General features: G+C 33.2%; 1 protein-coding gene across 4 annotated transcripts in view; it reads right to left on the bottom strand.

The window, feature by feature from the left end:
- The window catches only part of LOC140450663 (myosin light chain kinase, smooth muscle-like), a 209,717-nt gene that overhangs the window by 110,305 nt on the left and 80,265 nt on the right, over positions 1-19,147 (bottom strand). For all 4 annotated transcript variants that reach the window (XM_072544343.1, XM_072544329.1, XM_072544334.1 and 1 more), the window contains exon 3: positions 3,984-4,074. In XM_072544343.1, the coding sequence (XP_072400444.1) occupies positions 3,984-4,074 (91 nt within the window). The remainder of the gene's footprint in view (positions 1-3,983; positions 4,075-19,147) is intronic.

The following is a 19,147-nucleotide window of genomic DNA, read 5'->3' on the forward strand; positions in this document are numbered from 1 at the left end:
GAGGAGTAACCGTTATTAAACATGTAAACTTTTTCAATTTTATTAAAATCTAATAAAATAAAAAATAAATAACAAAATTATTTTTTTTAATTTTAAATATATTATTTAAATTTAAAAAATACAGAAAATGTAATATGAAGCTTCGCGCTAGTCTACAGTACTGCCTACTGTACCACTTTTTTAATAAGCTTGGTAGTCCTCTCTACAAACGCAATATGCCTCTTAGTTCTGATAAATTTTGTTTTATAATACTTTTTGGTTTTGAGCAAAATTCATTTTTTAAAGTTATTCTGGATCATGTCCCCACTGGCATAGAGGGCTGCTGGTGTGCCAGTTCTTGGTGGGCCCTCCAGTTTGGGTCTACTGAGACAGCGTATCCCGTACAGCTAGGCTTCACTATTTCTTCCTCAAAGAAACAACTTTGGGAATGGGTCCCGTACTTCTTCCTACTGGGACTTTATCTTCCACTGACGAGAAGGACATCCTGGAAACTCACTTCTCGCAGTACAGAGATGATTATACTGAGTACAGATTCTAGCTTATGGATCACTCTAGAATGGCAAAGTAGTTAGTATCATATACGAGGATGTGCTGACCTAATATAGGTTTTGCCCCCTACAAGCCTCCTGAAGAGAAAGGCGTCATACCGGCTCTGTTACAGTAAGGTCAAGACCTCATTGTTCCAAAACTGGTGAGGATATTTGTGGCCTCTTTTGTGATAGGATATATTTCTTCACATTTTAGGAAGACTGGATCAAACTGACCTTATCCTCACTCTGACGTTCGGCGAATCGGTCTCTTATTCTTCTTTCTGAAGGCCCTTGAGAGACTAGTGTACCGATTCTTACGTGACAGAGTGCTAAGGTAAAATCTTGTGCACCTATGCCAATACGCTTACCAGGTTGGTAAATCTCTGCATCCCTTTTTCGTAAGGCGGAGCGGGTACTCGACCGGAAGCAATATGGTCTAGGTATCTTTATGGGTGTTGAGCGCAGCTTTAGCTGTCATTTTAAGTCAAGTAGTATCAAGGCCAAACTGCGCAGATCCTAACTGAGTCTGCAGCTGAAAATCCCAGATTTGATTTGTCTGTTTATGGTGGGTACTATATTGACCTATGCCGCTGTCGTGTGATGGCCGCGGATTAGATTTGGATAGACCAAGGCCAAGTTGACTCACCCCCAGTGGAATGAAAGTGCGTTGGTATCGCAGTAGCCATAAAAACCGCCCTCACAGGGCCCTTAGAACTTTTGAGGATCTACTGTTTCTACATCTTATAGTCGAGATACTGTGACATTTGAAAGCGGGCCGCGAAATACCGTCCTATGCTTTCCGTGGTACAGGACAAATGGTCTCTTACTTTGAGTTCCTTATCACTTCTTCATCAGAGTTGGCTAGCCTGGTTTGCAGATGGATTTAGGATGGACAAACGGGCAGGCGCTAAAGTATACAGGTGTGGGATCGCACTTGACTGAAGTCAGGCTCTCGGTTATTATGCAACAGTTTTTCTGGATATCTTTGCGATATTAGAGTTAAGAGAGATCGTTGATAGGACTTGACTTGACAGAACGTCTATTTACTTTGATTCAGTCAGCTCTTAAGGTCCTAAAAGCACCCAAAGTTATCTCGAAGTTAGTTCTGAAATCCAAAAGAGTCCTGTCGAAGTTATTTCTGAAATGCATCTGCCGTTGCGTTGACAAACAAAATCAACTTGATATGGGTACCGGGACACTTAAATGTAGAGAAGAACCTGCGGGTCGATGTCTTTGCAAGACAGTGCTCGTCTATGGGATTCGAACCTGTGATTGGAGTGCTCTTCAGTACTAGCCAGCTTAATCTCAAGGAGCTTATCTCGCAGTTAATTCTGGATTCTTGTGCTAGAGGCCAGGCTCCATATAGAGAAGCCCTCTAAGAGTCTCACAGTTCAAGTCTTCCTACTTAATCTTTGGTAGTCAGGTTGCTCAGTGGCCACTGTAGATTTAGTCGGTACCTACAGCTACTTGGACTGGTAGATAAAACAAGGTGCCGTTTATGTGATGAAAAGAAGATCTTCTCTCATGTCCTTTCTGGGTATCTGGTACTGGCCTACTATTGGTAGCAGGACCTTCATTCAGCGGTCATTTAGCTGAGTTAGCTTAAGGAGATACCATTCCGAAAGCTTTGAGGCCTCAAGCCTAGTAAGTTATTAGAAAACATGTACAGTAGGATGGGCTCTGACTCTAGGCTCGTACTGATCCTAGAATTTAATGCAAGGCTCAGAGGGGCTAAGTATCTCAGTCCGGTCTAAGTGTCTGAAGGACTCAGAAATCGGCCATGCTCCGAGATCACCATCATCACAAGTTATCTTATATATTTCTGAACTTCGGTTTGTATCATGCCTATTTTTATTGTGTTTTATGTACTTCCCCAAAGAATTGTTGGTGTTTAAAGCTAGTTAATTCCTTTTTATCGTGTTTAATGATTTTTGTTGTAAACTTTGTTTGTTTTTGGCAATATAATTTCTGAATTTTCGGAAGGAAATGTACAAAATGTAGTTGATATTTTAAAATCAATATGTTTCTATATAGTATTTTCTATTGATATGTCTCCAGACTTAATTGTTTTGTGAATTTTTGTAGTTTCGTATTGATGAGTTTATTTTGATTTTCAGGAGAGTTGCTATATGGAGAAAGCTGGTTTGGGTCGTTTTGATTAGTTTGGTTTTTTCTATGGTATCAGGATAAATCCTTTTTTTCCTATTATAGCGCCATCTATTAACCATTTAAAACAATGTTTTGAATAAAAGTTCAAAAAATCTTCTTCTTTAAGTGCCATCTCCGCGGCGGAGGTCGGCAATCATCACAGCTATTCGGACTTTTGAGACGACTGCTCTGAAAAGTTCATTTGATGTACATCCGTACTAATCTGTTAGGTTGCGCAGCCATGACATTCTACGCTTCCCTATGCTTCTCTTTCCTTGGATCTTTTCCTGCATAATCAGTTGGAGCAAGGTGTATTTCTCTCCACGTATAATATGTCCGAGATATTCCAATTTTCTTGTTTTAATTATATTTAAAATTTCTATTTCTTTATTCATCCTTCTCAGAACCTCTTTGTTTGTGACGTGTTCTGTCCACGATATTTTCAGAATTCTTCTATACACCCACAGCTCAAATGATTCCAGTTTTTTCATTGATGTAGCATTCCAGGTCCAAGATTCCATTCCATAAAATAGAGTCGAAAAACATGGCACCTTTCCAACCTAACTCTTCATAGCACTCTTCTCATTTTGTTGAAATTTGCTCTAGCCTTTCGAAGAATAAGAATTTCTAATTAAGATTTTAAAATTGTCTCCCACCTTACCCCAGATGGTGGAGTGGGGGGTTTTGTTTGGTGTCATTCAATAGATTTTTGAAAAATAAAGTGTTTTCAGTTTTTTATTTAATGAAATTTCACGAAATATTCGACCGCCCCGCTTCTTTTCACTAACATTGAACAACATTTTACTAAGACTATTGAAGATTAACAATGTTTTAACAAGAACTACAGTCTCAGAAGATAGAATATTGGAAAACAAATTTTATATATCAAAAGAAATAAATCTAATATTTGTACGGAATTAAATAATTTTTAGGCTGTTTATTAATTCTATGATGAGAGCTTTCTATACTATATTTTGGAATAAACTTACAATGTTTTTAAAATATGAAATAATAACCTTCAAAGCTTTACTGATGAAGCTGTGAGTAAGGAAATGCCGGTATAATTGGTTTGTGCAATTTAATTAAGAAATTTATGACCACAAGTCCTCTAAAATTTTATTCCTTAAATACATTACAAACAGTTTTGTGTTTTTATGTTTTGTTTTATTACTAATTGAAAGCATTGCAGTATTAGCTACAACGGGAAAATACGATTTGAATTATCAACTGTAACGAAGGTGTAAGAATGTTTGTTAATAATAATTTTATTTTATTTTAATTTTCAATTAATGAATGTAAACTCACCTTCCAATTTCCTCCTCTAACGTGTAAAAATCCTTTGGATCTTTTCCTCTTTGAATTTGAACTTCTCTATGTGGGAAACTTAATTGAACCTCTGGAAAGAAAGAAAGAATTTACATTATTTGTTTAACTAACATATCGTTAATGTGATTATACTAGATTAAATCACTTCGACAGTCTCCGCTTTATTGCAATCAGATCGAGTAATATCCTGTGGGCTACCTCATTAATTTTCTGTCTAACTTCTAGTAATTGTTTCAGAATCAGTCATGACAAAATTAGATATTTTCTAATAACTACCCTAGGATTATTCAATACATACGTAGCCTAATAAACAAGACACAGGCTTCTTTCTACAAAAAATATTTTAGTACTTTAAATATAGTTTTTTATGTTAAGTCGACCATGTCCTCGCAATAACTATTTAATGTAGTGGTTGTCCCGAAATTAGATAAATACCTCTTATGGACATAATAATATCTCTAATGAACATAATAATAGCAATTTATTGTTTACCCTTTTATCAATAAAATACATGAGAATATATTATTGTCCATAGCTGTCACAACCTTTCCCGCTAACCAAACTATTTTTGCTTTCTTTGGCGGTGGTGGGTAGGAACATCAGAAAAACAGCTGGATAACAAAAATAAAACAAAACTTAAACATACATAGTAGCAAGTTTAGGATTATTTCTGATACGTACATTGTCTCACACACAGTGAACTGACTACTAAGAAGTAGACCCAGGACACTGGATACAATCAACTCTAAGCAACTGATGCTCAGTCGTTGTAGATGATGGGCGGGAATGTTTACGGAGGTGAGATACATGCTAAAGACATACACACAATAACAAAAAAAAGAAAAAGGAAAGAACAATTCTTCACAAAAAATTAGGCTCCACTGTTTTCACGAATCACAAAAAAACAGAAATAGCTTAAATTTTTGTAAATTGAAAACTCATGTGTCACGGCTTTGGAACAATCATTACTACAAAAACGTAAATGGAAACTGTCAATTTTTTCTTCTACGGTATAAACCATTTTGACCCAAGGTGAACCCAATAATATAATTGTGGCGAATGCGAATACATTTATTATGATATGTCATTATGACATAACATGTCACTTGACATTCGTTCCGATATAATTTTGTTTCTGCTTTGTAATCTAATTTATTTACTTTATTTTTAAACTTTGAAATGTTAAAACGCTATTTGCCGCTAATCGATGGATTAAAAAAAATTAAACACGATTGTATAAGTAATAAAACCTTTAATACTAAAATATCGCAAAGGTTTACGACAAAAAAATTATTGAGGGGTATATTTCAGGAGTTGGTTACACTGCAATAACTTTTAAGTCGGTCAAACTACTAACTAAATGATTTTTTTTTACCAATTTAATGACTGAGCTTTGTAACAATATTAAAAAGGTTTTAATATACAGTCACGTCCCATTTATCAGTCAGCGAGCGGATTATCCACGACTCTTTTTTTAATATTAATGAAAACCTATTATTTTATGAACTAGACCGATATATTTATTATCATTACTATTATAAATATATTATAAAAATATATGATTTTAAAGAAAATTGTAGTTTGTAGTAAAAAATAAACGTAGTAATTTATTATTATAAGCAGAAATAGTTTATTGTTGCAGTGTACAGTAACCAACAAAGACGTTTGACTTATTTCATTATTTCTTTGTTATAAAAAGATAACAAATCGTTTCTTTGTTATAATAGACGATATAGTTGTTTGTTGTGTGGTGAAACAAAGGGTGAATGGGGCTGTTAACTTGCTTGTATTAATTCTCAGTTCGTTCAGTTGATCGTTGTTGTGAGGTAGTACTTTTAATGTTTTGTTACCATGTCCGAGAAAAAAAAAACGTTGTGTTAACGATTAATCAAAAATTAGAATTCCTAAGTAAAATTTAAAATGGTGCTTCCCGTAAACTTATGTGCCTTCAGTACGGTATCGTTGAGTCGACAGTGCGAGACATTTTAAAACAAAAGGACACACTTCTCTCATTCGCACTTCTCAGAATGCCTTCTTTATCAATGTCAGAAAGCTCTTCTGCCATGAAGTAGAATTAGAGACGGCGTTGGTAGAATGGATATCCCAAGTTCGTAACATGGGTACACCCATATCAAGTCTAATAATTGTTGTAAACTCAAAACATTTTTTGACGTGTTGGAGAAGGGGATTTTGATGCATCATTTGGTTGGTTGACTCGCTTTAAGCAACGCCATGGGATAAAGAGATGGAACTTCATGGAGAGAAGCTCAGCCGTGACTAACAGGGAGCTGAGGAAAGTAAGAGACCTATAAGCGCATAAATGCTTACAGTTTAACAATGTCTATAGACTTAGCATACCTATCGCATTTGAAGAGCGATTTAATACTTTTAATATATTGGTTGGTCTGTTGTATAATTATACGCAATATTTCGTCATCCATAATGCATTCCAACTCCAGCATTCTAAAGAAGTTTTTGCCATTCTAGCAGCACCTATTACACCTGGTAACTTGCGAATAAGATTATGTTGTTCTGAACGAACTCTTTGTGATCGGGGATTTTTATTCCATTTTGTATTTTCTAAGAGCTTATTTCCTTTATTTTTCTTTCTTCCAAAAAAAAGTTGTTATCATCTGCGTTAGATTCATCTTAATCATCATTATCACTAGTTTCTTGTTCGGTATCTGAATCGCCGTCACGAAGTTCGACTTCATATTCTGCATCTGTATCCTCTTCATCATCAAAATCGTCATGTGAAACACATTCGTCGTCGTCAAACATCAATCTTTGTAGTTCTTCAACATCTTTAGGATCCTCCAAGTTATATTTTTTATTACAACTTGCCATGATAAGCGTATTTCTGACCTAAAACAAATATAAATTTGTGAACTTGATGTTTATGAAGTAAATGTAGATATAATTATGTAATTTTGAATAAAAAAGGAAAGGTAGTAGTAGTATAAAGAAATAGTACTTACCAAACTAATAAATGTCACAAATTTAAAAAATTAATTTTGATTTCAATAGTGTTAAATTCAACATTATTTGAATTTCTGTTGGTGTTAAGCGTTTCAAATGAAAATAATTTAATGTTGTCTTCGGCTCTATTTTTTCATTGTTTACAAAACCACATAAGACATTAACGTGAATTTACACTAAAACCAGACTAGTGAATAAACAATAAACCCGAATATTCCTCAAAATTAGCGCCGTCTGTGTAATACTCCACTTAGTTATCAAACAAATCTCGTAAAGTGTATTTCAAAAATATATTACCGTTTTTCCAAATCGTCTAGGATCTAACAATCCAACTTTCACAATGTTTAGACGTCTATGCAATTTATTCGTTCACACGTCGATTTCGTGTTAAGGTCATGTTTTGAAACAAATGACCTTGAGATAAATAAAATTCTCTAAAATGTGAGATTATATTTTGCATAAGCATTCAATTTTATGATCAATAAAGCATAAAGCTGGGAATAAACTTCTCGGGAGAGAGATCTAGTTACAAAGGACAAAATAATTTATCGATTCACTCATTTCTATAATTAATCATTAGTGGTAGAGACAATATTTGTCAGTATCCGCTAAGGACTAATCATAGTTTTACGTTAATCGTATTCATACTTCATACTTTTAAAACTTTCAGTTTAGATCAATTGGGAGAACTGAAATAACTACGTAAGTTAAACAGTATTACGTCTATAGAACAGACTAAAAGAGAAGTTATCAATAAAGTTTTAGAAAGTCTTATCTTATATTAAAAAAATACATGGTAAAAAGCACGTTTGATTACATCAGGCGATCTAGATGGCAATTGAGTTGGTCCATTTATTTCTATCCATCGTACAGTTGACCACCAATAATAAAAAAAAAATTTATAATTACTTCCTTTTATTTTTTTTTTCAACACAACTTCAATACAACCTAACACTGGGATAAGTGTTTATTTTTAATCTTAACTCCTATAATTCCCGGAGATTTTTTGAAAGTCTATTTCTTCTTAGTTCAGAAATATTTCCTTTCACACTATCAAAATTTGATCTTAAGTCGGAATTTCGTTATTAAAATCGGAGTACTTTGGAGTACTTTATCAAGTTGTTTTCACTTGACGTTATTGAAAATATCGTGTACCACCCTAATTTGTACAGTACACAGGTACGAGGAAAGTTCATCAAGACTTCGCCCCGTGAAATAACAGATTTCTTATCCATTTTATTATTGATGGGAGTAATAAATTTATCAGCAGTAGAAGACTATTTTGTCTTGTAAAATTGTGAATATTATGCCACTAAAATAATTTCAACTCCGAAGATTTATACACTGCAATCACAACAGCCAAGTTACAGACGAAACGAAAGATCGGTATTTCAAAATCAGACCACTTTTGGATGCAGTCAGATTTAATTGCCAGAAACATCAATTTGAAAATCAGTATTCCATAGACGAAACTATGATTGCATATAAAGGTACCGTTCAGGGTATATACCCAGGCGATATATTCAAAATAAGTCTCCTAATGAACATACAAAATGTTTGTTCGAGCTGGCGTGTCTAGCTACATTGCCGATTTTATTGCATACCAAGGAGCTTTCACATTTTCTGAGTTGTACAATACTCAAACTAAACGCGCGTACTGAAGAAGAAACTTCTTTTGGGGTAGGTGCTAGCGTTGTTATGTTTGAGCAAGACCATTTCTGATCCTTCAAATTCAGTCATTTTTGCGACAACTGGTTTTCCCGTCTGGAGCTTTTTAGTTATATGAAGGAAAAAATGAGATACTAAGTTTGGGAACAAGTAGGCAAAACAGAATCAAGCAATTAATAATGGAAAGCGACAAGATAATGTCTAAACGTGGCAGAGGATTCCTATATGTATAAGTCTGATACCGAAAAGGGAATTATTGTTATTACATGGACTAAAAATAAATGTGTACTTTAAGTAAGTACTTTTTGTGGGATTCAACCAATGCCTTATGTACAAAGATTCTGCAAAACTGAAAAAAGAAAAGTAAACGTACCCTGTCCCTCTCTAATTACCCAATATAACAAGTACATGAGAGGAGATGATAAGGCAAACTCTTTACTTGGATTGTATAAAAGTCCAAGTAGAGCCAAGAGATGATATTTTCCTATTCTGACTTATATATTGGACATAATGTGTTATAAATACATGGATTCTCTATAAAAATGACTGCACTGCTCTGAAAGAAAAACCTATACATTTGAAAGCATGTAGACTACAGCTAGCAAGTTCTGTCTCACGCATAGGAAAAGAAAGTAAAAGAGGAAGACCTTCCCTGCAGCCTAAAAATAAAATTAGACCAGATAAAGCCACTACATAGTATTCAGTTGCTCATTGGCCCAAACATATTACTAAGACTAGGTGTAGATATTGTACATCTGGATTTACTGTTATAGCATGCAGTAAATGCGACATACGACTATGTTTGACTAAAAGTAAAAATTGTTTTTATATTTTTCACAATAAAGCATAAACGTTTTTGTTACTCAGGGTTCAGTTCTAATATTTTTGGCGGCATTCCATATATCTTACATACTCTCATTTTACATGTTTTATTGTTAATTTTTTATTCTAAATAAACATAAAATATTTCATAATCTAATTTCTATCTCACCCCACACCTTAGCTATAAAAGACTGTACCTCAAACTGGCAATGTAACTTTTTAGTTACAAATTCAAAAGTCACTTTCTTTTAGTTTTATGAGTTTTATTTTTATTGCTTATTGTTTGTGGTGCCAAACTTACACCATATATATTTTGAAACACTTTGCCAGTGCCAGATACAGGGCTAAGATAATTTTAGTCTTCTCTAGTTTATATTTCTTAATTTCATCCGTTGTTACAAAGGCAAATGATATACAATGTTTCGTCTTCAATCTATCTTTGGTACAGAAGACATTCTTAAAATTCGTTTCTATATCTAATAATTTGTCGGTGGTCGATTTTAAGAGACGAAATCCAGATTGTTCATCAGTTAGTTGGATATTTTCTTCCAGAAAGCACAATAAACGTTTATTTATAATTTTTTCTAAAAGCTTACACATTACACAAGTTGCAGATACAGGTCTATAAGAATCTGCTTCGTTTGGTGGCTTATTAGTTTTCTTAATAATATTTCTACAGCTTGGTCAGGTAGGTGTTCCAGAAAAGAAGCTGGCATGTCATCGGGGCCAGGGGATGTGTCTTGTAATGTAAAGAATCTCTCTTAGTTCTTTGATTGTTATAAATGTATTTACAGGTTCATTATTGTTTACTATGTTAATAGGGATACTTTCTTTTTGTTCTTTGTAAGATTTTTGTTTTCGTTGGTAGGTTTTTAAGCTTTCCGGGGGATGATTCTGTTTGCTTAATTCAGAAGAGTTCAACCTCTTCTCTCAAGCCGATAGATTTGCTATCTTTAAACATATTTTTACCGTATAATCGTTTTGCAATGTTTCGGTATTAAATTTCTTTAAACATGTAAGGCACAATTATTTTATTATTTTTAGTTTACAGCTAAAACATATTTAATGAAAAACTCTTCAATTTTAGTATTACAAAAAGAAATTCTTTCAAATTTTTGTTATTTATTATTACAGAAATTGGAATAGACAAGAAAACAAACTGGGCTGTTTTAGAAAATATTCTCGATTAAGCTGTTTGGTAATGATAATTACCTAATTAAGGAGAAAGGAACAGGTGTTCTTATTCTTCTTATTCTAATGGTGATAAGCTAACAACTCTAACAATTATTACAGGTATTTTTATCTTTTTTTTTACTTATATGACGCATCAACCACGCAGGGTTATTAGCGTGTATGGATTGTGATACAGAGTTAGAACTTAACAATAGAATATTAACTATATCAATACATAGATAGAAATAAACCTAGATCTATACACAGTAAAATATTAGATTTTCGAGTTCAGCTTGCAGTCTTTGAGAAAGGCGAAAATATTTTTAGTATTACTGTCTTTTCCAAGAGCACTGTTTAATGTTGATAGTATGTTATACATTTTGCGTTGCACATCGTACTTGGGGCACTGCAATAAACAATGTTTTACCGTTAAAGGCCCGTTTTCACACTACGTCTTATTGTACGTTTTGTGGGTCATATAAAACGTACGACAAAATGTACGTTTTGTCCAGTCTATACACACTACGTTTTTCCTTCCGTTTTCTACCTCATTTCTAATTCAGAGTCTTGAGTTGTGTGAAGTTTGTTTAGTGATTTTTCTTATTATGGATGAAACACGGCTGCTTTCTTTAATTTTTTCAACCATAACGATACTATGACTGAGAAAAAAGGGGATGAGGAGGGAAAAGACAAGATGGTCAGGAGAGTGGGCTTCTAAAAAGAAGCCAGTATTCCCACGTCTCGTTACTAAAAGAACTGAGAGGCGAACCAGATGACTGGCGCAATTATTTGCGAATGGACACCTCAGCCTATTGTCAATTGCTAGAGTTGGTAACACCATACATATTGAAATAAGACACCTCATAAGAAACGCCATTACACCCCATGAAAGACTTACAGCCACTCTCAGATATCTTACAACAGGACGCAGCGTCAAGGACTTAGAGTTCACAACCATAATATCCAAACCAGCGTTAAGCAAAATAATTCCTGAAACCTGTAATGCAATCTACTTGGTTTTAAAACAGAACTACTTAAAAACTTTTATACAATTCAATAAATTCCCCGAGAAAATCGTGGGTGCATTGCCGCAAATCTGACATTATTAGGTTTTTTTAAGAAAAATGAAGCGAACTGCAGTGAAACTAGTCGTCAAATAAGTCAAGATCGGACGACTTGTCTGAACATGTATTTTCACGTAACGTTTTATCCTACCAGTTCTCGCAAAACTATGCTTCTCCCATCATTTCTACGATCTGACCTTGGATTTCATTTCGATTCGACAAGACGTACGTTTTGCTGTTTACATGCCACGTTTTATTGTATAGGATTTGTCCTATCCAGCAAAACGTACAACAAGACGTAGCGTGAAAACCGGCCTTAAGACACTTTTCCACATGTCACACACAGGTTTATCAGTACGTTTTAGTAGGTAGTCGTGTGTTAACCGAGTATGGCCAATCCGGAGGCGAGTGAAGGTTACTTGTTGTCTTCTATTGTTAAATTTTGGGAATTTTTTATGATTCTTATCAACTTCGTACAGCTTGGTTGGGGCGTTCTTCCATGTATCCTGCCATATTGAATTAATCCTTTCTTTAAAGGATGCTTTTAGATCGGTGTGAAAAACTTTCGTATTCTCTTCTGCGTTTGGGTTAGTAGGTGCATTTTTTGCTATTTTATCTACAACCTCGTTTCCTTCGATTCCAGTATGTGACGGTACCCATATAAAATTAACTTTAATGTTCATATTTTCTGCATGTTTTAGTTCCTTTTTAATGAGAAGGAGTAGTGGATGATTGCAGTAGACTTGGTTTAATGCCATTATTGAGCTGAGAGAATCTGTAATAATGGTATTTCTCTTTTTATTTTTGTTAACTATCAGAACTAGTGCTTTTAGTATCGCATACAGTTCAGCTGAGAACGTTGTTGTATATAAAGGTAATTTGTAAGCTTCTGTATAATCTAATGAGTAGATTGCTGCCCCAGTTTCGTCTTCGTTTTTGGAGGCATCGGTGTAAAGTTTGAAACAGCTTAGAATTAGAATTAGAATTAGAAATTCTTGATTAATTTGCCTTGCTGGCGTTTCTGATTTGTTTAGGAGCAATAAGCTGGTGTTAGTTAGAGGGAAGTCGAATTGTCCAAGAAGGAGGGGTTTGAATTGAGGAGATATCGTAGGTGTCTGGAAAATGGATACCCATTGTTAACAAGTAGGTATGTAGGCGCTAATAGAAAGGGTGATCAGTTCGATTTGAAGTTTGGAAACAACTTTTGAAGCGGTCAGAGAATACGTTTTTTATTTTATTTTTATCTTTGATGCTGCCATTTAAAAAGACCGATTAAATTTCATTATTTTACAGCTATTTATTTAAACAAGAAAAGCGTGTGTAACTGTATAAAAATTATAAAAATAAACAAATAATTAGATTATTTTGGCAATATTGAGTTCTTTATGATTTTTTTTTCAACATGAACTCTAACAGTAAATATCTTTAGCACAGGAAACATTCATCACAATTTTTATTGTTCTATTTACATTATCAGGAGTATGTTCTTCTATCGAGAATTCATCTGAAAATAGTAGTTCTATTATTATTTATTTTGGCAAGCAAAATATATTAGAGATTTTTTATTGCTGCCATTGAATTCTTTCACGTGCTTTCGATCTGATAACAACACGTTTTATTATAAAATCCTCAAACAATAGTTTAGGCATTGATTTCTATATTTTACGTTTATTAAAACTCTGAATCAGGCTGCGGAAACTATATTCCCACTTACAATTTACACTGTTTTAAAAGGTCTTTGGTAACATAGTTTCCTACAGTATGTTATAATCGATTTTTTTTATAGACTAGAACATTATGGTTAAATGTCGGTCTGTCAAAGTAGAGATTGGAACACTTTCTTTCAGGTGACAGCTATCAGTTGTCGAATGTCTGTATTTTTGGCGCCTAAAATGGAGTGTTTTAGGTTATTGCGATACAAAATTTGTTAGAAATGCAATACAAGTTTATGCAATTACTATTTTTGTTGGGAATAAGCCACCATTTAAGTTTAAATTAAGTTTATTTTTGACGTTTCGATTTCCACTTCAACTTCGGAAGTCGTTTTCAAAATATAAAATTCAAGTTCATGTAACTTCTCATGATTAGCCTAAAAATTCCCACGAAATTATATGGAAATTATTTGTCCTATGTCCGTTCATATTTTTCCGTCATGACTTTTTTCATTACTTTTGTGTGGAATTTTACGCCGGTGTAAGTACTATAGCCGTATAAAACAAGCCCCAGCCTTTTTTGTAAAAATGAGAAACGTACTTTGTAGCCACGATCTTAGCATTGACCTTAGCACCATACAGTGCTACTGTATGGAGTGGAAGCATGGACCCTAAGTGAGGCGATGCTTAAACGCTTAGAAGTCTTTGAGATATGCTTATATAGTCGACTAGGTACTACGAATAAGCTGGATCGACAGAGTTAGAAATGAGGAGCTCCTTAGGCGCCTGAACCAAACAACACAACTGGTCAATATAATAAAGAAACGCAAGCTGAAATACTTCGGTCACATTATGAGACATCCTGAAAAATATGAACTTTTACATCTGATCATTCAGGGAAAGATCCAAGGTAAACGTGGTCCTGGGGTAACGATTTGAAAAATTCTATAGGTCTTAGTTCGAGTATGAACTTGAATTAATTTTATGTTAATACTTTTGTCCGATTCTATATAAAGTTGAGATTTCCTACGGCTTGCAATTATTTATTCGAAGGAATGATTTTTGTAAACATCTGTCTATGGCACATTATAAGTCTGCTTATGGGAGCACTTTAGTTCTCAGGCAATGGAATAAACAAAGTTAAGATGTTTGTTTTGTTTGGTCCGAATTGAGATCTTATTTAAGTCGCTAAAAAAATTACCGTTTTCCAAACTACGTTTTAGTTAATAATATATCCGATTGGATGGTAGCTATTACGAGATGAATCTGACATAATTCTTTCGGCAGAAAGCCGACTTAGAGAATTCACATCGTCACTCGATACTAGACTTTTGTGTGTACTTGTACAATGTGTCTTTATCTCAGTCCACTAGGTTAGCTTTTGTTATTTTTTTACAAGGTTTTCTTTTTTTTTTGTTTAACAATTTTTAATATACTTTAATATTAAAAAAAAATATACTTAACATCTTTGTCTATTTTTACTAATGTTCCTTCTGGTGGAAATTAGGATGTACAAAATTTTGTAATTTTAATAATTTTTGGAAATAATGAATGCATATATTAATAGAGATGCATAATACTTTTAGTTACCTCTTGTTAAGAGCTTTAGATCCAGAGACTACAAAGGCATTCCTGTTCTTTCTGACTGAGACAATAATCTACCATCCAGATAAGTACTTTATTTCTTTATTTTGTTGAAAATATTCAGCATCAGCATCAAAAAAAGAAATGAACAAAATTCAATTTTTTATTTGTTTATAGTCTTAACCTGATATAATTAATTCAATTAGCCCAGCCTGGTCAAAAAAAAAGGTCGAAAATTTTTTCGCAGATATCTGAAGCTTTTAAGACATAGGTGGGGGTAACTAGATGACGAATAGATGAAAAAGTACTCGTATTTTTACCTTGCGTTTTTTTTAAACAATAATTTATGGTCACAATTTGATTTTTTGTCTATAAGTGTTTTCCCTTATATTTTATATAAACAATATTTATATCATTTTTTATATCAAGAATATCTTTATCTTCCCGATTTTTAAATAAAAATTGATAAGTAATTTACGGAGATATTTGCAAAAAACAGTTTTTTGCATTACCTAGTTTATAAATTTTATTAATTTTTTTATTAATAAAATAAAATGTTACTAATACATTTGAACATCGAGGAATTACCGTATTTTAAATTTGTGCAAAATTTCCCCCCAATCGGTCAAAAGATTAAAAGTTATTTAATATATTTATCTCTGAAGCTAAATATTTAAACTATAGAACTTGCTATATTATTGACGCTAGACACATTTAGCAAATTTCATAGGATTCTTTAAGACTTAAACTATCTCAGAAGTTAAATGCATATTGCGTTTTCATCGAAATTATTTACAAAATAAACGTTTAAAAGGGGTATGTTATAAACAATGTTGATTTTCCGGAATTTTCCGAGATTTCCAGGGGGGGTGAATTTCAAATGGACTCAATTTTTCCGAGGTTTCCCACATTTCCCCGCTAGTGAAAACTATGTAGTTATTCATATTTCGAGAAGCTACCCCAGATTAAAAAAGAGGCTTCTAGCTGCAATGGAAGCCGAGATAATGTATATTTTTCCTACGTGTTTAAATTTGAAGTTCCGATCTAAAAAAAAAACGGAGCTGAAACATTTATTCCCTCCACTTTCCTATGTCGATTTTTCGAAAGTACCTTCGTTTCGAAGGGCTGTAAGTTTCGAACAATTGGATAAATTTTATAGCTATAAGTTTCAATATAAAGTTTAGATTTTCATTCAAAATTTGTGCAAATTTTACTTCTTCATGTTTATAAACAATGGAGATATGATTTTTTTAAAAACAGTCCCTAACTTCGTTTCTATTGGTCATAGAAGGTTTTTTTTAATGTGAGTTGTTTTACCAGCTATCCAATGGTTGTATGTAAAAGTCTGTAGCTTAAAAAATATAGAAGTTATTACAATTGTTTATAAGTAAAAAACATTCTCCTTTTTCAAACGTTTATTTTGTAACTAATTTCGATGAAAACGCAATATGCATTTAACTTCTGAGATAGTTTAAGTCTTAAAGAATCCTATAAAATTTGCTAAATGTGTCTAGCATCATTAGTAGAGCAAGTTCAATGGTTTAAATATTTAGCCTCAGGGATAAATTAATTAAATAACTTTTAAACTATTTCACCAATCGGGGGAAATTTTGCACAAATTTAAAAGACGGTAATTCCTCGATGTTCAAATCTATTAATAACATTTTATTTTGTTAATAAAAAAATTAATAACATTTATAAATTAGTGCAAAAAAACTGCTTTTTTGCAAATATCTCCGTAAAATATTTATCAATTTACGGGAAATTTATCAATACCAAAAACGGGAAAATAAAGATATTCTTGATATAAAAAAATGATATAAATATTGTTTATATAAAATATAAGGGAAAAAACAAAACCAAATTGTGACCATAAATGATTGTTTAAAAAAAACGCAATGTAAAAATACGAGTACTTTTTCATCTATTGGTCATCCCCACCTATGTCTCAAAAGCTTTAGATATCTGCTAAAAATTTTGACGTGCAAAATGATGATTTTTGCATAACCAGACTGGGCTAAATACCATGTTAAATGATACTGCTTTCTTAATTTTTGTTTAGTTTTTTTAAAGTTTGTGTAAAAATTATACTTTATGTAAAGATTACTCTTTAAGATACTAGCTCCTAAGGAGAATTTAATTTAATTAACTTAACTTATTACAATTAAATCTCAATTTATAAAAGTAGGTCAGAAAGTATTATTCAGGAATAAAAAAAAATATTATTGAGGTAGTTGTTTCTTTTCAGTTGATTGAGAGTAGATTCAAAGTATTTCCAGAATTAGTTATACAAAATGTCTTAAAAATTTTAAACTCATAATTTTGGCAATGTTGAACTTGTAAGTATAAATAAATATTTAATTATTATTGTATTCATATTATAACATCTATATTTTGACATCATATATAATATATAATGTGAATATATGTGTATACATTATAATAATATACTATTTTTATTATCTCGTTAAATTTTTTTTTCTTCTTATCTCTTCTTTTTCCAATTTTTTAGAAGCTATAAAGAAAAAAATCGATGGCACCCTTTCGGCTATAAGATTGTAATTTGTTTTTTTGTTCTGTTGATTTAATACTTTTGGTTTAGCTTTATTGGCTATTAATTTTTATTCTTTTCTTTGCTTTCTTCCCAATTTTACTAGTTTGTGTATCAAAGGAAATATCCAAAGAACCACGTTCAGATCTCTGCCGATTCTGAGCAACGCGGCTTGGTTCAACTTGTGTGCCTCAAACATCTCCAGCGTTTGTGTTGCTAAACTAATTTGTCGCCAAACGTGTTAGCATAATCTTTGTGTGCTACACTCGTAGAAAAAAACATCATGGCTGAAAAATCTATGACAATGGTACGGAAAATTGACTACATGATTATTTAGAGCTGCTGTCAATAAAGTCACTAGAGCGAATATGGTAGCCAACATGATATCCAACGATCGATAATGGTCATGGAACTAGAAGAAGAAGAACAAGTTCTATCTGACTTTTTTTTGCATTCGTCACTTTTTGTGACGAGTCATGACCCATAGTACCCATACCATGAACAATAAACACCCACTAATTTTGCAGTGACCCAAGTTTAGTTGTTATAAAAAGTGAATTCAACCTTTTTTAGTTTTCTAGTTTTGTTCGTCTAATAAAATAACTTTGTTTCTTTTAGAAACGGTCGTATGAATGGACAAGGCCTTTATTGTCCCGTGAGTTGAAAGAGTACGTCGCCTAATTAAGAAACAAAGGCACTGCTGATAACTTTCAGGCAGACATGAGAGCAAAAGTACTTCAAAGCAAAAATCAAGGTGACATCGAAATGGAGTGGGAAATAATAGAAGAAGCTATAAAGGAAGCAGCTCAATAACAGTTAGGTTAAGTAAAGAAGGGAAGAGATAAAGAATGGTTTGATACTGATTGCAAAAAAAGCCTTAGCAAACGAAACGAGGCAAACCTAAAATATATGGACAAACCAAGTGACGAAAATTGAAATTAATATGAAGCAGAGAGAATTGATGCTAAAAAGTGTGTAGGAGGAAGAAAGGGAAGCATATGGATAAAAAGTTCCAAGAGATTGAAGAACATTACATTATTAAAAATGTAAGAAACTTCTACCAGGAGGCGAAAAGGAGCAGTTGCGAAAGCACAAGAAAACAGAATTATTACGAGAGTAAAGAAGGCCTTCTAATAGGAGATAAGCAGTGGAAGCTAGATAGATGGAAAGAGCATTTGAGAGAGCTGCTTAATGAAGAACCGGATGGAAATGATGAGTAGCAAGTGAAAATAGTAGGGGAGGTCAATGTCACAGCGGAAACAATTGAGACTCCCACCGTGGAAGAAATAATGTAATCATATATAGCATGAAAAACAATAAAAGTACACGTAGCAATTCAGAACTAATCAAGCATGGGGGAGAAGCACTTATAACGCGGATATGTAGCCTGGTAACGAAAACCTAAGAGTGAGAGGAAATGCCAGAAATATGGAGAAATATGGAGCAATAGTATCTCCCATGCCTATTAAGGGAGATAAAGCAGTGTGCAAAAACTACAGGGATGTACATCACTCTTCTGGATGTAGCATATAAGGTACTCGCCAGAGTTATAAGACGTAGACTGGAAGGGCACTTAAACGAGCAAGTTGGTGAATACCAGGGAGGATTCAAAAAGGGCAGATTTACCATAGACCAAATATTCGTGTTAAA

Source organism: Diabrotica undecimpunctata, chromosome 1 (assembly GCF_040954645.1).
Source record: "Diabrotica undecimpunctata isolate CICGRU chromosome 1, icDiaUnde3, whole genome shotgun sequence".
NCBI classification, from domain to species: Eukaryota; Metazoa; Arthropoda; class Insecta; order Coleoptera; family Chrysomelidae; genus Diabrotica; species Diabrotica undecimpunctata.